The sequence below is a fragment of the Ahaetulla prasina genome, chromosome 3, assembly GCF_028640845.1.
Source record: "Ahaetulla prasina isolate Xishuangbanna chromosome 3, ASM2864084v1, whole genome shotgun sequence".
Lineage (NCBI taxonomy): Eukaryota > Metazoa > Chordata > Lepidosauria > Squamata > Colubridae > Ahaetulla > Ahaetulla prasina.
The window spans coordinates 20,729,198-20,757,130 of record NC_080541.1 but is presented as its reverse complement, the minus strand read 5'-3'; the positions used below and the strand labels follow the sequence as shown (position 1 = coordinate 20,757,130).

The 27,933-nt window shown below is 45.3% G+C and overlaps 1 protein-coding gene across 2 annotated transcripts in view; it reads right to left on the bottom strand.

Annotated features, from left to right (window-relative positions):
* The window catches only part of SNTB1 (syntrophin beta 1), a 157,950-nt gene that overhangs the window by 41,348 nt on the left and 88,669 nt on the right, over positions 1-27,933 (bottom strand). For both annotated transcript variants that reach the window (XM_058177899.1, XM_058177898.1), the window contains exon 2: positions 20,636-20,852. In XM_058177899.1, the coding sequence (XP_058033882.1) occupies positions 20,636-20,852 (217 nt within the window). The remainder of the gene's footprint in view (positions 1-20,635; positions 20,853-27,933) is intronic.

The window sequence follows — 27,933 nt, the reverse complement described above, 5'->3', positions numbered from 1 at the left end:
GTTGTGTCTGCACCCCCCGAGCCGGGCCTCCCGCCAGAAAGTGACTTGGAAAGTGAGGGGGAAGGGCCGTCAGGACTTACCTCGGGAGCACCGGCTTCCTTGGCTCAGCTCCAGGAGCCAGAGGTAGGCCAGGTGGAAGAGATAACGAGGCCTCCATCCCCTGACTCTTTCCCCCCCCAGGCCACGCCTCCAGACCCAGCTGATGGCAATCAGGCCTGGCTGGACCCTAGGCTTCGTAGGCAGGAGAGGAGGGAACAACAGAAGCAGGGGTGGGGCAGGCCTAGGAAGTGCTGAGTCATGGAGGCACACCCCACAGGATATAAAGGCAGCAAGAACTGCTGTGCCTCTTTGTAGCAGGCAAATCAACTGATTAACTAAAAGCTGAAGTTTGTTCCTGGATGACTCATCGGTGTCAAGGGAGATAACAGAGACACTTGGCAGACGTTCGCTATTGTGCTGCCAGAACTGATAGTGCCGGCTAATTAAGCCATCACTTGGACGGAGGCGAAGGGGGACAGAACAGTAGGTGTGGATATGTGAAAAACCACTGTGCCAGGGATGGGGCACCTGTAGTCCACTGAGTCATGACCAAACCAACATTGCTAGCCAAATAGAGTTAGCAATAGCAATAGCACTTAGACTTATATACCGCTTCATAGTGATGTACACCACTTGCTAAGCGGTTTACAGACTCAGCATATTGTCCTCTCCTCATTTTATCAACTTCGGAAGGATGGAAGGCCGAGTCAACCTTGAGCCCTGTTAAGATCGAACTCTGGGCTGTTGGCAGAGTTAGCCTGCAATTCTGCACTATAACCACTGCACCACCAGAACTCCCTATAAGGTACCTTCCCCATCCTAAAAGCTTGGTATTCCACTGCAGCTTTTTTTTCCCCTTGAAGACATTTCGCTTCTCATCCAAGAAGTTTCTTCGGTTCTGGAACTGTAGAAATGAAGAAGCTTCTTGGAAGAGAAGCGAAATGTCTTCAAAGGAAAACAAAAACAAAGTCCTTGGCCTTTTGAAGAAGAACCTTTGGGCCACCTTTCCCTTCCATCACTTCCAAGAAGAGAGCTAAGGCCACTGCCTTCGCTCCACAGGAAAATACAGCTTTGTCCAATGGCAGAAATATTTACTGGAAGAAGATATATTCTTTTGGAAGCTATACATGAGGAATTATGGCTTGCTCTGTTCTTTCTCCACGGAGCAGAAACATCAGGTGGCAGGATCAAGTGACATCACAGGATTAGGTCAGTGATGCTAAATCTTTTGATGCCATCCAGCCTCCCGGATCAAGTCCACAAATGGCCCTGCAATGTCACCACCCATTCATCTAACTCAGCTGAAAGTATCTGAAAGAATTGAACAGTTCAGCAGAGGAAGAACTGTTGCTGCAATGTTAGAATAGAATAGAGCAGGGGTCTCCAACCTTGGTCCCTTTAAGACTTGTGGACTTCAACTCCCAGAGTCCCTCAGCCAGCAAAGCTGGCTGAGGAACTCTGGGAGTTGAAGTCCACAAGTCTTAAAGGGACCAAGGTTGGAGACCCCTGGAATAGAGTAACGGAGTTGGAAGGGACCTTGGAGGTCTTCTAGTCCAACCTCCTGCTTAGGCAAGAAACCCTACATCACCTTCAGACAAATGGTTATCCAACATCTTCTTAAAAACTTCCAGTATTGGAGCATTCACAACTTCTGGAGGCAAGTTGTTCCACTGATTAATTGTTCTAATTGTCAGGAAATTTCTCCTTAGTTCTAGGTTGCTTCTCTCCTTGATTAGCTTCCACCCATTGCTTCTTGTCCTGTCCTCAGGTGCTTTGGAGAATAGCTTGACTATGTATGTATGTTTGCTGCCTTAAGTTATTCATACAGTAATAAATACATAAAGCAATTAAAGAATAAAAATCTAATAAATACATCTACAGTATGTCACTTATCTTATTTTTGATTTATCTTATTCTCCCTAGTTCTAGGTTGCTTCTCTCCTTGATTAGTTTCCACCCATTGCTTTTTGTTCTGCCCTCAGTGCTTTGGAGAATAGCTTGACTCCCTCATCTTTGTGGCAGCCCCTGAGATATTGGAACACTGTTATCATGTCATCCCTGGCCCTTCTTTTCATTAAACTAGACATATCCAGTTCCTGTTGAATTTATATTGACTGGCAAAGAAATAAAGAGAGACTAGTATAGATCTATTTCAAGCTATTTAGCTTTCATCAACTAGCCTTTTAGCTCAGTTTATCCCTTTATTTCTTTGTCAGTCAATATGAATTCAACACAAAAATAGTTTGACACGAAAATTATTGCGAAGGCCCCTGGATTGGAGCTGAAAGGTGAAAGCGGAAACAGTATTCTCTGCCCCATATTTTGGTGGACCAGGTTGCCCTGATAGACTGGACTCACCGGGAAAAAAGCGACAATGTTGGATAACCATTTATCTGAAGTGGTGTAGGGTTTACTGCCTAAGCAGGGGGTTGGACTAGAAGACCTCCAAGGTCCCTTCCAACTCTGTTATTCTATTCTATTCTATTCTATTCTATTCTATTCTATTCTATTCTATTCTATTCTATTCTATTCTATTCTATTCTATTCTATTCTATTCTATTCTATTCTAACACTTGTTGCCACAATGGTGACGTGTGTATCTCAGTTTCATAATTCCTCCTAACACCACTAGTCAAAGAGGAGCTAAGAGCTGTGTGCGGAAGTGTCTTTTTCTATACCAGGGGTGCCCAACCTTCTGGGAGTTGAAGTCCTCCAGGCTTAAAGTTGCCAAGGTTGGAGACCCCTGTTCTGTACAAAAGACCCCTGTTTCTATAGAAAAGAAAACCGGCCCACGACTTACAACACTTTGGTTAGTGACCATTCAAAGTTACAATGGCACTGAAAAAAGTGACTTATAACCGTTTTTCACACAATCATTGCGGCATCCCCTTGGTCACATGATCAACATTCAAATGCTTGGCAACTGGCATGTATTTATGATGGTTGCAGTGTCCCGGGGTCATGTGACTATTTTTTGCGACCTTCTGGCAAGCAAAATCAATGGGGAAAGCTAGATTCACTTAACAACTGCAATGATTCACTTAACAACTGTGTAAGAAAGGTCTTAAAATTCACTTAATAAATGTCTCGCTTAAGAACAGAAATTTTGGGCTGAATTGTGGTCATAAGTTGAGGACCACCTGAGGTGAATAGGACTTACTTTATGAGTTTCCATAAGGGTAATCAGTATGATGTAGTGGTTAAGATAGTGGGCTAGGAGATGGGAGATTGAAATTCAAGTCTATCTTTTCGACATAATGTAAGATTAGATAAATTTATGACATGTATATATTGAAATTGCACAAAGGATTTGTAATCTGCCCACCGACACACTGTATTTGGATTGAAGATGCTTTTATGTTTGTTTGTTGTAAAAAATAAAAAAATATTTAAAAAATAAATAAATTCACAACTATCTTTGTCTATGGGCTGGTTTTCTTTAGGCCGGTCTCTTAGTCCAACCAACCTCACTGGTTTTTCTTGTGTGGATTAAATAAAGGATTATTCCCATATATGTCACCCTGAGCTCTTGGAGAAAAGTAAGAATATAAATCTATCAAATAATATCAGTCTGCTGCAGCAAACACTGGCAGTAAATCTAATCACACCTTAAAAATTAAACTCATATGTTGGCTTTGAATTTAGGGAACTGCCACCTCAGCTTAACTTGAAAGGCAAAGGAGACACTGTAGTATAAGATACAACTTGTCACAATTCATCCACATCGGGTGTGGGGCAGGAGTGGACTGCTGGGGGTTCGGGCTGCTAGCTAAACCTCTAGCTAAGATTCTGTGCAATTCGGAGAACCCCCAAATCCCACTCCTGGCTGGCTCTGCCCACCTCACTCCACTCCTCCCAGGAGTCCCCATATGGCCTGTTTTGGATGCAGGTAAGTGCAGGGCGCGCGCGGAGGCTCAGTGAGGGTGAAAAACGGGCCTACTGGAAGTTCAGGAAGGCCGGAAACAGGCCCATTTCCAGCCTCCAGAGCCTAGGGAGGCTGTTTTCGCCCTCCCAGAGCCTCGAGGAAAGCCTCCGGAGCCCAGGGAGGGCAACCCCCCCCACCATGGTGCAGGAGGCCGACTAGGCCACGCCCACCATGGCCACACCCATCCAGCAACCAGGCAGAGAATCCCTTGCTAAAATGTTTGAAGCCTACCCTGGGACCACAATTAACCATTCCGTTCAAACTGGACAATTAGAAAGCACAATTTATTGGAAATCAATGTACTCTCTAATAAAACATGATCAACAAACATCTTTTTGACCAACAGAAGTAGTATTCATTACATTTGTACCTTCCCACCTCTAAAAAGAGATGGTGTCATTTTTCTAAAGTAAGAATTGAAAAGTCAAAGAAGTAAAAACAAAACAAAACAAAAAATTGGAGATGAGTTTGCATTATTTTTGACAATTACCCTCATTGCAGTAACAGGGCATCAGTCAATGTGGCCATATCCTTCTAGTCTAGTCTACTTGGGTTTCCAACATAAATGCCCCTGGGCACGGTTAATGATTCTTTGCCTACAGTGAGAATATGTCAAATGATACCAAAACACTATTTAAAGTTCCTTAAAAATGCAATCTGCTCTTCTGTAAACCTCACTGGTTTTTCTCTGGGATCTGGCTTCCGAAACATGACATTATCTGCAATTTGGTGATAAAAGTTCTCCTTTAAATTTCCCCTTGTCTGGAAATATTTAAGGCAGTGCCACAGCTCTGTTCCTTCTTACCCTCCACCACAGTTATGTAAACACTGCATAGAGAACATTTTTGATAAAGCCCATATTGGCCTAAAGGAACTGTGCATTTAAATAGGAGATGTCTGCCATGATATATATATATATACTGTCTTCTAACCATGAATACAAATGCTATAGTGCTTTCAAAGAGCCTGCTCAGATAACTCGGATATCTTTTTCTCTAAAGCCTCCATGGTCAATAAAAACATCGCAAAGTTCCTTATAAAATGACAATCCAACCCACAAATTGGCAACCTCCAAATGTACAACGTGTGAAGACCAAGAAAAATGATTAGAGGGCTGGCGATTAAAACATAACAAACAATAGTTACAGGAATTGAGTATGTCTCTAATGAAAAGAAGCACTAGAGGGTGACATGATAGCAGTGTTCCAATATTTGAGGGGCTCCTAGAAAGACGAGAGGGTCAAACTATTCTCCAAAGCACCTGAAGGCAGAACAAGAAGCAATGGGTGGAAACTAATCAAGGAGAGAAGCAACCTAGAACGAAGGAAAAAATTCCTGACAGTTTAATTGTTCTAACTGTCAGGAAATTTCTCCTTAGTTCTAGGTTGCTTCTCTCAGTGGAACAACTTGCCTCCAGAAGTTGTGAATGCACCAACACTGGAAATTTTTAAGAAGATGTTGGAAAACCATTTGTCTGAAGTGGTGTAGGATTTCCTGCCTGGGCAGGGGGTTGGACTAGAAGACCTCCAAGGTCCCTACCAACTCTGTTTATTCTATTCTATTCTATTCTATTCTATTCTATTCTATTCTATTCTATTCTATTCCCATTCTATTCTTCTTCCCAATGGAATAGCTTGCCTTCCGAAATTGTGGGTATCACTAGAGGCTTTCAAAAAGAGACTGGACAACTATTTGTCTGAAATGGTGTAGGGTCTCCTGCTTGAGCAGGGGGTTGGACTAGAAGACCACCAAGATCCCTATCAACTCTGTTATTCTACGTTCTAACAGAACTTCAACCTCCAGAATTCCCAGCCAGCATGGTCAGAACTACCTTCTTATATTTTTTTGAACCCTAAAATAAGCGCTTGGCCTTATTGCCATGCACTCAAAAGTCCAATTGGCCTTATTATCAGGGGATGTCTTATTTTGGGGAAAACAGACTAACAGAGTTGGAAGGGACCTTGGAGATCTTCTAGTCCATACTATACTAAGTATGTCGCCTACAAAGCCCTGAAAAATTCAAATTGAAGTCCATTTGCTACACTTTTACTATAGAAACTGTTTATGCTCCTACCCCACACAGTATCTTTATGTGTCCATGACAATTTCTGATGTCCTTTAAAAAGAGCAGAAAACCATAAGCAAATATACTTAGAAGGATTCCTTCTCACCAAAGTGGCCAGGCTCGATGATTTCCGATAAAAAATATAACTCCATCCATAAACAAAACTATCACAAATAGCAATGTGCTCGCTAATATCTTAATTAACTAATAGTAATTAATAACTTAATTAGATTTCCTAATTCTTATTAATGAATGAAAGTGTATCTGCAATCATTGTCTTAGTTATTCAATTTTCTTCTGGAAATTACAGATGGTTTTTCTGGAAGTTACAGAGGGAGAGGATGGGGCTTTGTAGGAATGGCAGAATCTGGGGAAAGAGTTAAAAGAGGGATCAGCCTAGAATCCCTACATAGTCACAAACAGCCAAAGTCTTACTCTCTTAGAATTCCATGGATCCTTAGCTAACTCTAAGCAGGCTGCAAACCATTAGCTGACTGAAAACTGTAACGCTCTCTACATGGGGCTCCCCTTGAGGTGCACCCGGAGACTTCAGTTAGTTCAGAATGCAGCCACGCGGGTGATAGAGGGAGCCACTCGTGGCTCCCATATAACACCGATCCTGCGCAGGCTGCACTGGCTGCCTGTGGTTTTCCGAGTGCACTTCAAGGTGTTGGTTACCACCTTTAAAGCGCTCCATGGCATAGGACCGGGATATCTTTGGGACCGCCTTCTGTTACCACATGCCTCCCACCGGCCGGTACGCTCCCATAGAGAGGGCCTCCTCAGGGTGCCGTCAGCCAAACAGTGCAGGCTGGCGACCCCCAGGGGGAGAGCCTTCTCTGTGGGGGCACCTACCCTCTGGAATGAGCTTCCCCCAGGACTTCGACAACTTCCAGACCTCCGGACCTTTCGCCGCGAGCTTAAAACATATCTATTCTTTCGAGCAGGACTGGCTTAATAGGGTTTTTAAATATGGATTTTATTGGGGTTTATTTTATATTTTGTATTGTATTTTAAATTTAGGCTATTGGAATAAGTTTTTTAAATAGTGTTTTTATTGAAATGTATCGTATTATTTTATTTGCCTGTTCACCGCCCTGAGTCCTTCGGGAGAAGGGCGGTATAAAATTAAATTATTATTATTATTATTATTATTATTATTATTATTATTATTATTATTATTATTATTATTATTATTATTAAGATTCTGTGCGTAGGCCGTTTAGCAATAAATCAGTTTAATTGCACCTTCCTGTGTGGACCTGATCTTTCTCACCTGATCCAACCCCAATAATTCACTGCCATAAGAAAACTCCTTTTTTATTTTTTTTTATTTTCTTATATACATATTGCAAATGTACATTCTCTTGTCCATACATAATCATACATATTTTTTCTGAAGAAAGCACAAAGATAAAACACTTTAATTCTGTTTGGGGTTGCTCTCCTACCCTTTCTTTCCCTTCATTTCACAACAAACCTTCTTCCTTCTTCTCCGCTTTTCCCTCCCTCCCTCCTCGCCTTTCCTACCTTCTTCCTCCTCCTCTCCTTCCCCTTCCTCTCCCACACTCCTCTCCTCTTTCCCTCCTTTCTCACCTTCTCCCCTACTTTTCTCCCCTATCCTTTCTTCCTCTCCTTCCCCTTCCTTCCCTCCCTCCCTCTCCTTCCCCTCCTCTTTCTTACCCTCTCTTCCTCTCCTCTTCTTTTCTTCTTTGTTGTGTAATATTTCCCCTGTTTGGTAACTGAGCAACTCCATTTTTCTAATATTATCTACTTTCTTTTCAGTTTCTTTTCCATTTTACCCAATCTATCATTTCATAATTGTACATTTATATTTATAATCTTCTTTCCTTTCCCTCCCATCCCCCTTTTCGATTTATTCTGGCAACATCTGGATTTCTATTTCTTTTTTGGTCATTTCCTCATTTACTTTTGCCATAAGACAACTCCAACCATACCACGTAGTCCTCCGGATCTATCACTGTCTTAGTTATTCAATTTTCTTCTGGAAATTACAGATGGTTTTTCTGGAAGTTACAGAGGGAGAGGATGGGGCTTTGTAGGAATGGCAGAATCTGGGGAAAGAGTTAAAAGAGGGATCAGCCTAGAATCCCTACATAGTCACAAACAGCCAAAGTCTTACTCTCTTAGAATTCCATGGATCCTTAGCTAACTCTAAGCAGGCTGCAAACCATTAGCTGACTGAAAACTGTAACGCTCTCTACATGGGGCTCCCCTTGAGGTGCACCCGGAGACTTCAGTTAGTTCAGAATGCAGCCACGCGGGTGATAGAGGGAGCCACTCGTGGCTCCCATATAACACCGATCCTGCGCAGGCTGCACTGGCTGCCTGTGGTTTTCCGAGTGCACTTCAAGGTGTTGGTTACCACCTTTAAAGCGCTCCATGGCATAGGACCGGGATATCTTCGGGACCGCCTTCTGTTACCACATGCCTCCCACCGGCCGGTACGCTCCCATAGAGAGGGCCTCCTCAGGGTGCCGTCAGCCAAACAGTGCAGGCTGGCGACCCCCAGGGGGAGAGCCTTCTCTGTGGGGGCACCTACCCTCTGGAATGAGCTTCCCCCAGGACTTCGACAACTTCCAGACCTCCGGACCTTTCGCCGCGAGCTTAAAACATATCTATTCTTTCGAGCAGGACTGGCTTAATAGGGTTTTAAATATGGATTTTATTGGGGTTTATTTTATATTTTGTATTGTATTTTAAATTTAGGCTATTGGAATAAGTTTTTTAAATAGTGTTTTATTGAAATGTATCGTATTATTTTATTTGCCTGTTCACGCCCTGAGTCCTTCGGAGAAGTATAAAATTAAATTATTATTATTATTATTATTATTATTATTATTATTATTATTATTATTATTATTATTATTATTATTATTATTATTAAGATTCTGTGCATAGGCCGTTTAGCAATAAATCAGTTTAATTGCACTTTCCTGTGTGGACCTGATCTTTCTCACCTGATCCAACCCCAATAATTCACTGCCATAAGAAAACTCCTTTTTTAATTTTTTTTTTATTTTCTTATATACATATTGCAAATGTACATTCTCTTGTCCATACATAATCATACATATTTTTTCTGAAGAAAGCACAAAGATGAAACACTTTAATTCTCTTTGGGGTTGCTCTCCTACCCTTTCTTTCCCTTCATTTCACAACAAACCTTCTTCCTTCTTCTCCGCTTTTCCCTCCCTCCCTCCTTGCCTTTCCTACCTTCTTCCTCCTCCTCTCCTTCCCCTTCCTCTCCCACACTCCTCTCCTCTTTCCCTCCTTTCTCACCTTCTCCCCTACTTTTCTCCCCTATCCTATCTTCCTCTCCTTCCCCTTCCTTCCATCCCTCTCTCTCCTTCACCTCCTCTATCTTACCCTCTGTTCCTCTCTTCTTCTTTTCTTCTTTGTTGTGTAATATTTCCCCTGTTTGGTAACTGAGCAACTCCATTTTTCTAATATTATCTACTTTCTTTTCAGTTTCTTTTCCATTTTACCCAATCTATCATTTCATAATTGTACATTTATATTTATAATCTTCTTTCCTTTCCCTCCCATCCCCCTTTTCGATTTATTCTGGCAACATCTGGATTTCTATTTCTTTTTTGGTCATTTCCCTCATTTATTTTTGCCATAAGACAACTCCAACCATACCATGTAGTCCTCCCGGATCTATCACTGAGCCCTAGGGGTGGTATTCACTTACTTTCCCTACCAGTTTGCAAATGTGTGTGTGTGTGTGTACTCGCTTCACTCGCTCCCTGTCCACGCATGTGCCTGGCCTTCCGCGCATGTGCTTTGTTGGTGCACGGGCTGTCTGCACATGCGCCCGGCCTCAAAAACATGCCTAAATAGAATGGCATAGAACCTGCCCACCCGCGATATCTACTAGCAGTTCGGGCGAACCGGTCCGAACCGGATGAACACCAGCTCTGCTGAGCCCTCTCTCAAACAGCAAACTCTTTGGGTTTCTGCCTCTTATGCAGAAGCAGCACTAGATGCTAATGAAGTTTCTTTGGATTCCTTTATGCTGCATAGGGGACGAAAAAGGGCCATGAATGTGAAAGAAGAAAAACAGCTTCTCCTTTTAACTACCCCATCAGCCTTTTCTAATTTCACCGATTTTCTCCTCGCATAAGAGGCTTGCAGGTGTGTGGTGTGATGCAACTCTCACCATACATTATAGATGAGGACCAATAAGTTTATCCTATTTTTAGAGCCTGGAAGCTCTTAAGGAGCTATCAAAGTCTCATTTCCCATTCATTTCCCAAGGCTGCCTTTTCTCACTTCCCAGGTAAGCAAATGCCCAGAGATTGGTGGCTCAAATTAGGATAAGGAATTCAGTCCCCCAGTGCAGTTTCTTGCTTTTTAGGATTGGTCATGAAGACAAAGCATCTGCCAAAATAGATGAGTGCAATCAACGCAATCAAGCTCCAGACTGGCCTTCATTAATTTAAGCTCTCAGATATTCTATATTTAGCATGTCCAACTGGTATGGCCAAGTTGTGGGTGGTGAGACTTTAATCCAAATCTCGTTGGATTTTACTTGTTGAAACGCTGCTCTCTTTTTTTTTGTCTATAAAAAAGAGATGAAGCTTAAATTGTATGGTTGGGCCACCATCTTTATTTTTATCTGCACTACTATTAATCTTCTCATCGTTCCCATCACCAATCTCTTTCCACTTATGACTGTATGACTGTAACTTTGTTGCTGGCAATCCTTATGATTTATATTGATATATTGACCATCATTTGTGTTGTAAATGTTGTACCTTGATGAACGTATCTTTTCTTTTATGTACACTGAGAGCATATGCACCAAGACAAATTCCTTGTGTGTCCAATCACACTTGGCCAATAAAAAAATTCTATTCTATTCTATTCTATTCTATTCTATTCTATTCTATTCTATTCTATTCTATTCTATTCTATTCTATTCTAATTCAGGGGTTCTATTCAGCAGGTCCTGGAGAAACGGTAGCGGAAAGTTTGAGTAGTTCGGACAACCGGCAAATGCCACCTCTGGCTGGTCCCAGAGTGGGGTGGGAATGGAGATTTTGCAATATCCTTCCCCCAGGACTGGGGAGGAAATGGGGATTTTGCAGCATTCTTTCCCTGGGAGTTGGGTGGGAATGGAGATTTTGCAGCATCCTTCCCCTGCCATGCCCACAAAGCCACACCACGCCCACAAAGCCACGCCCACAGAACCGGTAGTAAAAAAATTTGAATTCCACCAGTGGTGGAAGGTTTACTACTGGTTCACTGGCTGTGCATGCGCACCAAATGCAAGGTGCATGCGCAAGTGCATGTCAAAAGAAGGCATGCTGTAAGTAGAACAGCAGGAAGGGGGGGTGATCAGCTGTGGCACGCAATCTTTTTTTTTTACTTTTAAAAGCATTGTTTTTACAACCTATTTGGCCAAAGAGAATGTAAAAAAATGCTTTTAAAAGTAGAAAAAAAGACTGACAATCAGGCAACTTAGCTGGGATTGTCACAGCCTTTTAAAAGCATTTTTTTACTGAAGCGTCCAATTTTCCAAGCACATAGTCCACAAATGGTTTCCAAGTCTTCCAGAAAATATCTTCTTTATACACACCACTTCTAATTTTAATATCACATGTCAGTTTATCATTTAAGGCTAATTTCCACATTTCAGAATTCCACTGGACGCTTCAGTACCTGTACCTCGAGAACGTGGATTTTGGCAATCATGAGGATATATCCGAAGACCCAAATCTTCCTTTTATGTATAGCACAAGGGTGTAATAATGTATTTTCTTTTTTGTTTGTTGAAAAAAATTTAAAAATAAAAATAATAATAAAAAAAAAAGCAGCATTTTTTTACAACCTCTTTGTCAGAATAGGTTGTAAAAAAATGCTTTTAAAAGTTAAAAAAAGGCTCTGATGATCACATGGCTCAGCTAGGCATGGGCGGGGAGGGGGGGAGGGATTTTTGCTACCGGTTTTCCGAACCACCCGCCACAATTGCTACCGTATCAGCTGATCCGGTCCAAACCGGGAGCATTTCACCCCTGTCCTTCCCCCAGGAGTGGGGAGGGAATAGGGATTTTGCAGTATCCTTTCCCTGGAATAGGGTGGGAATGGAGATTTTGCAGTATCCTTCCCCTGCCATGCACATCAAACCACATCACCACGCCCAAGCCACACCCACAGAACCAGTAGTAAAACAAATTGAATTCCACCACTGCCTTAATTCTGTATGCAATGGAAAAACTCAGCCAATCAGAACTATTATGTGAAAGGACAGAGATGCGTGCGTGACGGTGTAGTCTACAACACTTTTCCTATTTGAACATATTAACTGCGTAAGAAAAACGCCATGCTGGGAGCCAATTTGGTCTAGTGGTTAAGGCATTAGGCTAGAAATCTGGTGAGTTCTAGTCCCACTTTAGGTATGAAAGCTGGCTGTGTAACTTCATGTCAGTTACCAGGAGATGGTGAGTTCTGGTCCCACCTTAGACATGAAAGCCAGCTGGGTGACTTTGGGCCAGTCACACTCTCTCAGCCCAACCCAACCCACCGGGTTGCTGTGCGAGGAAAATAGGAGGAAGGAGTACTGTGTATGTACGCCGCCTTGAGTGACTTATACAGTAATAAAAGTGGAATAAAAATCTAATGAAAAAATAAGTATCTTAGTTAAGAAGAAAACGCTCAACAGTGATAAAATTACACATAGGATGTAATTGACTATTTTGATGTGATTTCTTTGTTCTAGTGTAATTACACACATTCCTTACCATATTACAAACCCAGAAATTTGAAATACAGTTATTCTTGTTCTCTTTTTAGGCCTTAGAAGCAAAAATCAGGTTTGGAATTATATGTTCCCTTTCAGCCCTTTGAGCAAGAAATCTATTAATTCATGGTTGGAAAAAAAAGAAATGAATTTAAAAACCACTGTGGTTATACGATGGAGACTGAACCTCTCTATATGCCCATGATGGCAAACCTATGGCACACGTGTCAGAAGTGGCACGCAGAGCCCTCTCTGATGACACATGAGCTGTTGCCCCAGTTCAACTCTGCTGTGCATGCACGAGCATTTTCCACCAGCCAGCTGGATTTTGGATCTCTGCCACGCCTGCGTAGGGACAGGGCGTGTACGGGGGGGTGCACGCGCATGCGCAGTGGTAGGGCACATGTGGAGTCTTGCACATGCATGCACAGGGGCGGGGCGCATGTGTGGGAGCCGTGTGCACATTGCTTTGGGCACTCGGTCCGGAAAAGGTTAGTCATCACTGAGATATGCAATGGATAACCAGCACTTTCATGGGACTTTATTTTGGTGTGCAAGATTTTTTTTTAAAAAATCTAGCCAAGATCTATCTGAGAGAATTCTGCCTAATCTAGATCAAGCCAAGCCACGTAAAGTCAGAAGGTCCCCAATTTACTGCAATTTTGACTTGGAGAACCTGACGGCTCCCTACCAGTTCTAAGTTTACTACTGCTGGGTTACAACCCGAACTCTGGAAAGTTTGGACACTTCCAAACAAAATGCTGGCTGCAGACATGTATTATTGTGACAAAATGTCTATGATGCTTACAGTCTCATAAATAAAGACGATGCAAGGAGCTTTGCAGCAAGCTGTCCACACGAGTAGGGTTTTTCTTTAATTAAAAAAAAAAAAAGCAAAGCTATGGGAGACAGAAATCTGTCAGACCTCAGAATGCTAAAGGACCTGCCATAGTAGCTTTTGTGGAGAAGGTTCAAAGAAGAGAGGAAATTGACACCCACACACATATCCAGTGAATAGAAAATGCTTCTTCTCCCAAAGCTACACCTTGGCATTTGGCAAAAGAATAGCAGCAAGCTTTTTAATACAGGTATAATAACACTGCTGTAGAGAGCCATGGAGATAGCCTTGAGAGAAATATTCAGATAATGTTGCGGAAGCAACGTTGCTTAAGTCCTGGAATGAAAGCCTTCAGGAAGACACAATTATCTAAGGGGCTGCCACAAAGAAGAGGGAGTCAAGCTATTCTCCAAAGCATCTGAAGGCAGGAATGTTGTGGCCCGCCGGCAGCCAATAGAGCTGGCAGCAGAGTCGCACAGTGAGGAGGTTGGGGAGGAACATGGGCCAGTCCTGGGGGCTGGGGAAAGCTTGGATGAGGGCTCTGCGTCGGAGGCAGAGAGAGAGTGTTGTGACCCAGGTTCCTGGACCCAGACTCCTGGACTCGGATGATTCAGAAAATGAGGGAGAAGACCTGGCAAGCCCTGCTTCTCTTGAGCCCTCTCCCTCCCTGGCACCCACTCAAAGGGAGGGGCCGGCAAGGCCTGATTCTCCCGGGCCTTCTTCTGATTTGGCAACGCCCCAAGAACAGTTTTGGAGGGACGCAAGATTACGAAGGCTTGATCGGCGTGCGCAGCAGCGGAAGAGTTGGGACAAAGCCAAGTCATAATTGTCATGCAGTGACATCTGCAGAGACTATAAATAGGAGGCGGGACTTCCTGGTTTTTGTCTCGGACAAAGCAATGAATTTGGCGCAAGCTAATTCATGGAGGAAGAATATATTCGTGAGTAATTCTGGCCTTATCTATAATTTCCTCGTTATCTCCAGAAACTTGGCAGGCCCGTGGGTAGACGTGGCCAGGACATGTATCTATGTAAATAAAAGGAAAAAAAGGAAGGCCTCTGACGGACTCTTTGCTGGGAGTATTGGGGAAGGAAACAGAACATTTTGTCCGAGACCTGACTAAAACATCTTCCACCAAAGATGGATCAGCAGCAGGTACAGCAGCAGTTAGAGCAGCTACGCGGCTAATCAACAGCTCCAGCAGCAAGTGGCTCACTTGGCAGGCCAACTTGCTGCCAGGAATGTGCCTGCAGCCCCCCATCCTCCCACCTCCTCCTCGCCGCAGTGCCCGATAACCGTGCGGATAAGTTTTCTGGGCAGCCTGAGATGTTCCCGACCTTCTTGGGACAGTGCCAGCTCTACATGGCTATGAGGCCAGAGGATTTCCCAGACGACCGGGCTAAGGTGGCCTTCGTGATTAACCTTCTTTCCGGCTCGGCTGCTCGATGGGCCACGCCCCTCTTGCTCCAGGACAGCCCCCTGCTGGCGGACCAACAGCGTTTTGGCAGCACCTCGCACCATGTATGAGGACCCGTTCGAATGCTGACGGCAACCAGGCGCCTTAAGGAACTCCGTCAAGGAAACGCCCCTGCAGGAGTACATCGCCGAATTTCGCCTTTTGTGCCAGGACTCTGACTGGAATGATGCAGCGCTGGTGGGCCAGCGTTCAGGAGGGACTCTCAGAGGAATTGCAAGACGAGCTGGCCCGTGGAGGCGCCGCGGACCCTCGACAACTTGGTGCCCCTTGTCTCCGCCTCGATGCCCGTCTGCAACGGCAACCGTCCCGTCGCACCCCGGGACCCTCCGTCGACATCTGCACCCCACTTCCTGCACCACCAGCACCCAGGGTCGCCCCACGTTTTGTAACCGCCATGGAAGAGCCCATGGAGTTGGGAGCGGCCAGACCTCGCCTAACAGCCCAGGAGCGGAACCGGAGGCGCCAAGGGGATTGTGCCTGTACTGTGGGAGCCCGCCACCGCCGCTTCTTGCCCCAGAAAGCGAAGTGGGGCACGACGCCGTCCCCGAATCACAGCGTGACCAATCGGAAGCGGAGCAGGCCCGACCGGGAAACCCTAGGTCGGGCACGTACTAAGCCCCCACTGGACGTTGCGGAAGTAGACTCTGGGCCCCCTCGGCATCTGATTCTGGACACACGGATATGGTTGGGGAACCAGTCGGACGGGCTCCAGGCGCATGCGCTGGTGGACTCAGGGGCCACAACAAACTTTATGGACCAGGCCTTTGTGACCCAGTTTGCGGTCCCGTGGTTCCGTGGACCCTCCGATGCGGTAGAGACAATTGATGCACGAGAACTGGTGTCCGCCCCCATTAAATTCGCCACCCAGCCTTTGCGCCTGGCTATTGGGGACCATGAGGAGGCGATCCAGTTTTATGTCACGGCGGACCTTCATTTTCCCTTGGTCCTTGGGTTGGCCTGGCTTCGGACCCACGATCCTCAGGTGGCCTGGTCGCGGAACGCCATCTCTTTCCCGAGTCTGCAGTGCGTCGATCACATCCGCCACACCTGTGCCGGCCAGAACGTCCCCACCGCTGCCATCACCTTGCCTCCTGAGCTGACGGACTTCGCCGGCGTGTTCAGCGAGAAGGGGGCGGACCGACTACCGCATCGGCCCTCCGATTGCCCCTGGACCTTCTGCCCAACGCACCCCTGCCTGTGGGACGCCTGTATTCCATGTCGGAGCCCGAGTTGGCCGCCCTCAGGGACTTCCTGGACAAAAATCTGGCCCGAGGGTTCATCCGGCCTTCAAAGTCCCCTCTCTCGGCCCCGGTCCTCTTTGTGAAGAAGAAGACAGGGGACTTGCGCCTATGCTGTGATTACCGCCGGCTAAACGCCATTACGGTGCGGAATCGCTACCCCCTGCCGCTCATCCCGGAGCTACTGGGAAGGGTGCGGAGGCCACGATCTTCACCAAGCTCGATCTCCGGGGCCTACAACCTGGTGCGGATACGAGAAGGAGAAATGGAAGACGGCATTCGCACCGATACGGACACTACGAATACACTGTCATGCCATTTGGGTTGACCAATGCTCCCGCCGTTTTTCAGCACTTCATGAACGACGTGTTCCGAGACATGTTGGATCGGTTCGTGGTTATCTACCTCGACGACATCCTGATTTACTCCCGGTCCAGGGAAAGCCACCTTCGACACGCCAGTCTGGTTCTGCAACGCTATGGAGCAACAACTCAATGCGAAGCTGGAGAAATGCGCCTTCTTCCGGACTTCCATAGAATTCCTCGGCATATCATCTCGCCCGAGGGCATAGCCATGGACCCATGTAAAGTAGAAGCTTTGTGTAGCTGGGAAGCCCTCGCCGGGTGAAGGATGTTCAGCGCCTACTGGGCTTCGCCAACTACTACCGGACCTTCATCCCGGCTTCGCCACACTGACAGCTCCACTTACCCAGCTCCTCAGGAAGAAGGTTGCATTCGGTGGGGTCCCCGCAGCAAGAAGCATTCACAGCCTCAAGAAAGCCTTCACACGGAACCCGTCCTGAGGCATCCCGACCCGCCCGCCTTTGTGGTGGAAACGGACGCGTCCAATGTGGCTCTGGGAGCGGTGCTGCTACAGGCTCCGACGAATGGCGGCACACTTTTCCCTGCGCTTACTACTCCGGAAACTCAACCTTCCGAGCGCAACTACACTATCTGGGAAAAGAGTTGCTGGCTATCAAGGCTGCATTCGAGGCTTGGCGACACCATCTGAGGGGCCCGACATCAGGTGGAGGTCCGAACGACCATCGGAATCTCGAGCACCTCACCACAGCTCGGAAGTTGAACCAGCGGCAGATCCGTGGTCGTTGTTTTTGCCCGGTTCAACTTCCGCGTGACCTACATTCCCAGCGGTCACAACCGGAGGGCGGATGCCCTGTCCCGAAGCCAGAGTACCTCTGCCAAGGACCCCTTCCTCCACGGACAGTGCTGCCGGCAGAAGCCTTGGCCGCAGCACGGGAGCCAGTGGACTTGCGGGCCCAGGTGCGAGGCGCAGCGCCAGGACGCCTGGTCGCAGCAAAGGAGAGCGGAGGTGGGCCCCACGCCTCCTTGGACCTTGGAGGAGGACTTACTCAAGTTTGGGCGATTATATGTGCCCACAGGACCACTCCGAGCCCTCGTCATGACCCAGTGCCACGACAACCCTGCAGCAGGACATTTTGGGTTCTTCAAGACCTCCACCTGGTGACACGGACCTTTGGTGGCCCAGTGCGGCATGATATACATGCCTACGTGACATCCTGCGTGCCGTGCCGGCAAGCCAAGACCGCCACGGGGCCCCTCCCGGCTCCTCCAGCCCTTGCCGACACCCGACAGACCCTGGGGGGCGATCTCTATGGATTTCCTGACAGACCTGCCGCCGTCCTCTGGGTTCACCACGGTGCTGGTGGTGGTGGACATGCTCCCCCAGATGGCACACTTCATCCCATGCCGCGGACTGCCCACAGCCGCAAAACGCCCGCCTCTTTCTGCAGCACATCTTCCGCCCATGGTCTACCGGACAGGGTGGTTTCGGACCGCTGGAGTTCAGTTCACAGCCCGCTTCTGGAAGAGCCTGATGGCCGCGTTGGAGGTGCAGGTATGTCTGTCGTCATCGCACCATCCGGAGACCGACGGGGGTACAGAGAAGGTCATCGGTATACTGGAACAGTATCTCCGTTGCTTCATCAACCAGCAACAGGACAACTGGGCCGACTACCTGTCCCTGGCGGAGTTTGCTTTTAACAACTCTCAGCACACCTCTACTCAGATGACCCGTTCTTTGCCAATGTGGGTACCATCCGCGCTCTTCCTCTGGCACCACCGGACTCTCCTGTTCCCGAACGCAGACCTTCCTGACGGAATTGCATGCGGTCCAACAGTTGGTACGCCAGCAGCTGAATCGGGCAAAGGAGGACTACAACGTCCGCCGACCGCTCCCGACGGGCAACGCCCCGCTGGCAGTTGGAGACCGGGTGTGGCTCTCCACCAAACACCTCCCGTCCGACCGCCCGGTAAAGAAGTTGGACCACCGATTCATCGGCCCGTTCCTGTCGAGGCAGTCATCAACCCGGTAGCCTACCGACTGACCCTGCCACGATCCATGCGGATCCACCCCGTTTTTCACCGGTCCCTTCTGGTTCCTGAGGCCACACCGAGTCCCCTTCGGTGCCCAACAGCACCCGTCACTGTCGCTGTCGACGGATCGGAGGAATCTGAAGTCCACAGCGACGAGACTCTCGCTGGCTAAAGGGTCGTTTCCAATATTTGATCGCGTGGAAGGGATACGGGACTGATTTCTCCTGGGTAGATGCCTCCGACGTTCATGCCCCTGACCTGGTGCAGGCCTTCCATGAGCAGAACCCAGCCCGACCGCATCCCGATCGTCAGCCCCGGGGGAAGGGCCCTGCGGTGAGGGATAGTGTTGTGACCCAGGTTCCTGGACCCAGACTCCTGGACTCGGATGATTCAGAAAATGAGGGAGAAGACCTGGCAAGCCCTGCTTCTCTTGAGCCCTCTCCCTCCCTGGCACCCACTCAAAGGGAGGGGCCGGCAAGGCCTGATTCTCCCGGGCCTTCTTCTGATTTGGCAACGCCCCAAGAACAGTTTTGGAGGGACGCAAGATTACGAAGGCTTGATCGGCGTGCGCAGCAGCGGAAGAGTTGGGACAAAGCCAAGTCATAATTGTCATGCAGTGACATCTGCAGAGACTATAAATAGGAGGCGGGACTTCCTGGTTTTTTGTCTTGGACAAAGCAATGAATTTGGCGCGAGCTAATTCATGGAGGGAAGAATATATTCGTGAGTAATTCTGGCCTTATCTATAATTTCCTCGTTATCTCCAGAAACTTGGCAGGCCCGTGGGTAGACGTGGCCAGGACATGTATCTATGTAAATAAAAGGGGGAAAAAAAGGAAGGCCTCTGACGGACTCTTTGCTGGGAGTATTGGGGGAAGGGAAACAGAACAGAGAGCTAGACAACAGTGAGACAGAGGAACAGCTGGAGCCTGTTCCCAGTGAGTGCATGTGCAGAACTGCCAGAAGAAAAGAACAACTAAGAAAGCAGGGTTGACCTGGGAGTAAAGCCACACCTTGGAGGTGATTGGCCCCTCCCATAGGAAACAAAAGAGGAGCGAACGGGGAGTGGGCTTTTGCAGGAAACAATTTGTTTGTTTGGTAGTTTCAGGAGTGGGAAGATCTGTCCATGAATCTCAGAGACTCTGTGCCACATTTTGCCTTGCATTGCATTTGGAAACTAGTTACCTGGCAGCTTTCCAAGCGAGATAAGGTCTGTGTTGATAAATATTCCTCTGAAAGACTGTTTGCCAGGCCTTGCTGACTATAAATGAAAGTAATTCACAGTCTTGTAAATAAAAGGGGTTTTGCCGAGACCAAGACTCTGCTTCCTGCTTTTTAAGGGAGTCTAGGTCAGAACAAGGACAAGCAGCAATGGATGGAAACTAACCAAGAAGAAAACAAACCTAGAACTATCTTAAGAAGCTTCTTGGATGAGAAGCAAAACATCTTCAAAGAAAAACCAGAAAGTCTAGTTGCCTCTTGAAAAAGCACCTTTGGGACAACCATAACCTAGATGACTGAGAATCTCCATAGACATCAACCGAGAACTAAGGAGAAATTTCTTGAAAGTGATAACAATTAATCAGTGGAACCGAGTGTCACTGGAATTTTTAATGAAAAGATTGAACAGCCACTTCTCTGAAATGTTAAAGAGTTTCCTGCTTGACCACAGGGTTGGATTAGAAGACCTCCACAGTCCTTTCTAATTATGCTATTCTGTTATTTAGCAAATTGTCCTCCTTTCCAGACATCAATGAAATAAGATATACTCTTATGCAAAGAGAGAAAATGAAGTGGGGCGGAAAGACAGCTGCTGTACAGCTGCTGTCTACTTCTCTTATGGAGTGAATCTGCCCTTAATCCACAACAATAACGAAGGATGAATATTATGGGAAGAGAGTGTTCTTCTCCCCACCCAGGTTGGCTTACCTGTTTTCGGGATCTAACATAGCCATATTCCGCGTCACGTAGCACATTTTGAGAGGGATGGTCTTTTTGTCTCGGTGGATGTTGAGAGATAGCGGTAACAGGGGATCGATGGTTGGGTTGCCCAAACGGGGGGACTCAGGAGGAGGCGTTTCCCATCCAATTTCAGAAATAGGAGAACCTTTCTTCACATAGGGGGTGGCTTCTCGCATGTATTTCACTGAAAGGAAGAAGAAAACAAATGAGAGCATAAGTAGAGGAGACGAGAAGGCAAAGCTGGGGGTGGAATGAAATATGTCATTAGCTTAGAGTCCTTATATTCTCACAAACAGTCCATATTCAACTGCTCCTGAATTCCACCAACCTTTATCTGGTGCCAGTTGAATGCTGAACTTTAGTTGACTAGATTCTTGTGTATATGTTTGATTAAATCTCCTATGCTACAATACAACACATGGTCCTGATTCTTTGCGCCTGACGTTAGGACATTGCAATGGTCATAAAACCAGTCAGTCATGTGACCTATCCAATTTTATGATTTATTTATTTATTTTGCTGCTGCAGCAGCAGTCATTAAATGAATCCATTATTCACTATGGCGAGGTTTTCCGAAAAAAACAGAAATGCTTTTTTCTGCAAGCTGATGTAAAACATAGTCAGATGACTGCAGGATACTGCAAAGGGCCATAAATGTGACTGCATTGCCAAGTAACCCAAGAATGGTCACCCAATCACCACTTAGAAAGAATTGCTGAGAATTCTGGGAGTTGAAGTCCATATATCTGGAGATCACCTAAGCCGATTCAGAAAAGCCTCCCAGTATAAAATACTAATACATTTTTATTGCTACAAGAATGTGTCTGTCTGTCTGTCTGTCTGTCTGTCTGTCTGTCTGTCTGTCTGTCTGTCTGTCTATCTATCTATCTATCTATCTATCTATCTATCTATCTATCTATCTATCTATCTATCTACTTACGGGACTGCCTGCTGCCACCGACAGCCTCCCACCGACCTGTGAGCTCGCACAGGGAGGGTCTCCTCAGGGTGCCGTCAGCCAAACAATGTCAGCTGGCGACCCCCAGGAGGAGAGCCTTCTCTGTGCAAGCACCTACCCTCTGGAATGAGCTTCCTCTGGGGTTACGATTACTCCCCGACCTCCGGACCTTCCGCCGCGAACTCAAGACTTTTCTGTTTCACCGTGCAGGACTGGCCTGATACATTACGGTTTTAAATTGGGGTTTTTATCACTTTTATTATAGTTTTTAAATGGAGTTTGCCAATTTGAATAAGATTTTTAAAATGTTTTTTTAATTCTATTTATAATTGTGTTTTATGTTGGCTGTGAACCGCCCTGAGTCCTTCGGGAGAAGGGCAGTATAAAAAATCAAATAAATAAATAAATAAATAAATAAAATAAATCTGTCTATCTATCTATCTATCTATCTATCTATCTATCTATCTATCTATCTATCTATATCTATCTATCTATCTATCTATCTATCTATCTATCTGTTTTGACTCCTTTACCTGAAGTCTAAAATATCACTTTTAATTTCAAGCCCAAATGTTTCTATTAATTTGTTTTTATACATATCTCTTCTCTAAAGTAGAAGTGGAGGTTTTTCTTATTATATTTTTATTTATTTACTCCAGTTATGTCTTTTCTCTGATAAACCAAAACATCTAATTAAGGGATAACCTTTAATTTTATTCATGCAACTATCATCTCACGATCTTCCCTGATATATAGTTAGGTCAGCCATTTTTAATTGCACTTACACAGCATAAACCATAGCAAACAATTATCTATCTTAGCCTTGCCAATATAATATCTATCAAATGAGCAGGGTCAGAAGGCCTATCACAAAGAATTGAGGCCTAGACACAAAGAATTGAGGTCCCGAACCATTGAAGTCAACAAGTCAGAAAAAGCCCGATGTAGTCTTTACTCAATGTTAACTAGATTAGTGATACACAAATGAATTGAAAGAAGTGCCTGGTAACAATTGTCCACAAGTTGATCCCAATCTCTCTTCCAGGTTGAACTTCAAATTGTCATCACATACTATGGAATAAATCTGGACTCTTTTGTCTCCAACGAATTTGAAATTGAGGTCAGGTAATTAAAATTCCAACATTTGTTTCTTGTTCCTCCAAAAATCCACTTCTCTACTCTGAAAACAACGGCAAACGAGGAATTGTCTTTTGAGTGAATTAATCTGTTGCCATATGCTAACAGCTTCATTATTTTCCTGTTAGCTGGGCCGACAGCCAGCCAGTGCCATGTTCTAAAGAGCACTTCATACACACCCATTTTCACCAAAGCTTCAACATTTCCACAGTTAAGCCTTTGTTATATATTCACAGATGACATTTCGAAAGGGGGAAGAGAAAAAAAAAAAGACAAAAGGAGAAAAATACAATTCTTGCAAGTCAGACGGACAAAAGTGACCCAATCTATCAAACTTTTTTTTTTCTAATTAGGTTCTCAAACATCTTGTGACTCATTCAGGTGAGCCATAACAACAACACCAAAAAGGAAAAAAGAAAAAGGAAGAAACAAAGAAAAAAAGACTTCAAACTGCAAGGGTTTCACTTTGATTCTGTAGGGGAACTAAAAATGGGAAGTATCAGCTTATGGAACGATGAAGGTAAAAGGAAAGAAACGAAAGAAAGAAGAAAAGGAATTTGATCAAAGGCAGAGTATTAAGAGATTTTCTGGCTTTGCAAGATACCCCACTTCATCACCAGCCTTTAGGAAGTGACTGACATTAAAATACATACAAACACACACATAGACTCAAATATGACTCTACTAGTTAAACTTTGGTTTAATTAAAAAAAAAAAACTTCATTTATCCTAACTGCAGAATTTTCACATAGTCCTCAACTTACAAATATTCATTGCAAAGGTTTTTTTTTAAAAAAAGCGATAGGATCGGCTTGTACACGTACAACCACTGCAGTTCCATGGTCATGTGTGTTGTAGTCCGTCAGAAGCCTACGGAGCTGGCAACCAAGTCGGACAGCGATGAGGCTGAAGTGAGGCCAGGGCTATCGGGAAGTGAGTTGCGGATTCCAGAGCCTCCACAGACTGGTAGTAGTGAGGCAGAGGAACAGGAGGAGCCTGTTCCTAATGCACACATGAGAAGAGCTGCCAAAAGGCAAGAGCAGCTCAAGCAGAGAGGACAACTCAGGAGTAGGGCCAAGAGATGATTGGCCCCTCCCATAAGGCTTAAAACAGACCAGCACCAGCATTTCAGCTTTGCCAGAAAACAACGTTGTAGCTGCATCTTCTGCTTTGTCTTCTGCTTCATATACGTCTTTGTTTTTGTGGCTTCTGGACGTTTGCCAGGAAGGGCCTTTGGCAGTTTTCCTAATTGGACCAAGGTTTGTGAGATAACTGAGGAATTTGTGTTGGGAGGCATTTGTTTTACTTTGAGTTGAATGACGCTGGGAATGAAGTAATTCCCAGCTGTTCGAATAAAGTTTGTTTTTCCACAGACAAAGTTTATTACTACCTACTTGGGCCTGGGTCACAACAACGTGATCAAAATTCGGGCTATTGGCAACTGGAATAGATTTATGACAGTTGAAGTGTCCTGGGATCATGTGATCACCATTTGTAACCTTCCCAGCTGGCTTCTAACAAGTAAAATCAATGGAGGTTGTCGGATTTGCTTGATGACCACATGGTTCACTTAACAACTGGACTGATTTGCTTAACAAATGTGGCAAAAATGTGGCAAAAAAAATAACACCATAAAATGAGCCAAAACTCACTTTAACAACTGCCTTGTTTAGCAACAGAAATGTTGGGCTCAATTGTGGTTGTGAGTTGAGGACTACTTGTATTCCTTCTTCTTGGGAAACACAGCTTCTAACTTTTTCCTATTTTTACACAAACACACTGACACACAAAGGAGAAGAGAAGGACAATAATGATTTCCAGCTATTGCAGTTTAAACTGCATCCAGATGTCTTCGTTTTGTTAAAAGGACGTTATGAGAAACCAGAGAATTGGAAGATGTCAACATAAAGAAGAAAATGTATACCTTTGAAGTACAAAATCTCTTATTTGGAATGGGACACCCCAGAGTAAGGGCCCGATTTCTCACTTTCCAGCGAAGCTCCGCAAGGCCTTTTCTCAGCTGTCCCGGGAGCGCTAGATTCCACCGCCCTCCGTAATGCCTGGAATCTCAACGGAGAGCAAATTAGCAGCCAAAACTGTAATAAACGGCCGGATAGCCAAGAGGTCTCTAGCCACAGCTGGAGCTCAAGCCGGCGGGAACAACTTCAGTGACTCAACCAGCGATGGGAGTCAGTCGGCAACTCACAATGTCCAGATGGATGGTGATAGTATCCAGTCCAAAAGGAGACAATGTCCAAGAATGGGTGTAGGAGAAATGCCAGACACATCCGTCCAGTCAGAAGGACTGAGTCAAAAGCTGGAAGCCCCTAGCAACAGGGGCGGAACTTAACAACTCAGACAGACTCAGTCCTTCAAACTGAACAGACGGGTACAACCCATTTCTGGCTGCTATCTCCACCAATACAGAGAATAGAATAGAATAGAATAGAATAGAATAGAATAGAATAGAATAGAATAGAATAGAATAGAATAGAATAGGCCAAGAGTGATTGGACACTCAAGTAATTTGTCTTAGTTGTATATGCTCTCAGTGTTCATAAGGATAATAAAATACATTCTTCAAGAATAAAAAGATACAACACTTAATGATAGTCAAGGTTACTAATAAGCTACTGTATCAAATCATACTAGGAAACAAATAAAAACAATATAAATTGAAAGATACAAGCAACATGGTTATAGTAATAAGTTGGAAGAGACAGATATTAGTAAGGAAGAGAATAATAATAGTAATATAGTCTTAGTAAATTATTTGACAGTGTTGTTAAGCAGAGTGATGGCATTAGGGGGGAAAACTGTCCTTGTGTCTAGTTGTCTTGGTGTGCAGTAAGCAGCAAATTAATAAAAGAAATAATCATCACGAGTAGTAATGGCAGAGCACATGATGTATTTTGGAGTTATTTTCATAACTGAATTCATGCCAGGCTCTTAAGGTGGCATACTGTATTTAGATTCTTCTTCCCATTTTATCTACATAATGATCTTGTAGGGCAAGGGTGGGGAACCGTGGCCCTTTTATGACTTGTGAACTTCAATTCCCAGAATTCTGGGGGTTGAAGTCCACAAGCCAAAAAAAAAAGGGCCATGGTTCCCCACCTCTGTTGTAGGGTATCATCAGATTTGAGACAGAGGTCCGCCCAAGTTATTTAATCAACACCAATTGCAAAAATATTCCCTCTGACTTTGATAAAAACTGAAACCAGAACTACAACAGCAACAACAAAGCCTCTCTCTCTCTCCACACACACACACACACACACACACACACACACACACACACACACACACACACACACACACTCATACTAGCCTATTGCATTTCAGCAACATTTGAGACCTGATTCTAAAGCTGGAGGTTGGAGAGTGCACAAGGGCTACAGGTTGCCCACCCTTTTTCTAAAAAACAATAGTTCCCCATGAACATACCACCTCTATTCTTCATTTCCTCTCATACAATACTTATACTCATTTGTTGTTCCAAAATGGAATGTGCCATATCTAAATATTTGATTAATAGCCACCAGCATTATATTACTGATTCATCATTTGGTAGTAATTGAGTTTTGAGCTGGCAGGAACGGGAATTATTGTTGCCAGATACTCATCAGGAGGAGGAAAGAGGAAAGAAATGGAAATTTTAGAATTTCTGTTTTTACGGCATCCTGGAATAGAGAACTGAGAGAGAGAGGGAGGGAGGGAGGGAGTGAGGGAGGGAGAGAGAGAGAGAGAGACTGAGAGAGAAAGAGACCTAGAGAGAGAAAGAGAGACAGAGAGACAGAATGAGAATAAAAAGAGACAGAGAGAGACACTCTGACTTTCAGAATTCAGTTTTGTGGAGCCTGATCCCTGCGCTGGCCTACATCAAAGGGCTGATAGAACTATAATCTCCAAATCACAGGAAGTAATAGTGTCAGGCCTGGAAACCATACTAGACTTTAGGGTTCCAGACGCTGCCACATTTTTCCCCTGAGGGGAAGAAGGGGGGTTGAGGGGTATGGTAACATTCTTCAAGCGGTCAAGGTCGGATGGTGTTCACATCTGCAGGAAGAGTGGCGAGAAGATATTCAAATGAACTGGGAGAACATGGGACCATGTGACCAGCAAAGGGGTTAGGGGGGTGGGACTCTTGGGGTTTGTATAACTGGGAAAAGAATCCGGAAGTTCAGTTTTGGAATTTCACTCATCGTGTGCCAGTTTCTTCATGCTAGTAAAGAACTCTGAAAGACAATGACTTCTGAGTTTTTTTTATGCAGAAGAGGTTTTTCTGGAACCTTGACAAATAGTTCCACTTTTATTTTGCACTGGTTTGACTCCATGAGTCTTTGTCCAGTTCAGGGTGCTGCATTTTGGTACCTCCTTGTTACAAAACAAGACCTTTGTTTCTATCCAGTGGTGGGATTCAAATAATTTAACAACCGGTTCTCTGCCCTAATGACCAGCTGGGTGGGCATGGCCATGATGTGTGACAGGCAGCAGCTGGCCTCCCGCAACTGCCTGAGAGCAAAAAACAGGCCGCGGGGAGGGGGAAGAAACGTCCCCTCCCCCCACGCCCCGTTTTGGGCCTAGGAGGCATCCTTGAAGCCTCCAGGGAGCAAAAACGGGCCACGGGGGGGGGGGCACGCCGCACCCCCGCACCCCATTTTGGGCCTAGGAGGAATCCTTGAAGCCTCCAGGAGCAAAAACGGGCTGCGGGGGGTGCTGCCCCCCACCCCATATTGGGCCTAGGAGATCTCCCTGCACTTACCTGGGAGCTAAAATGGGGCATGTGGAGACTCCTGGAAGGGGCAGGTGGGGCCAACCAGCAATTTAACTACCAGTTCACCCAAATCGGCTCGAACCAGCTGAAGCCCACCACTGGTCCTATCCTCCTTGTTGCAAAAGGCAATGAAAGAACCATACGTTTTATAAGAGAGTTGGAAGGAACTTGGGATCTTCGGCCTTGCCAAGAGAAGATTGAGGGCGATATAATAGCACACTTCAAAATCAGAAACGATGCTCCACAGAAGATCAAGACCTTTTTCCTCACTGTTCTAAATGTGTTAAGGCACAAAGCAAGGGACTTAATTACAGGAAGGCAGGTTCTGTCTGTGTCTCAGGAAAACAACTTCCTAACAAATAACAGCAGTGCAACAGTGGAAGCAATTAAACA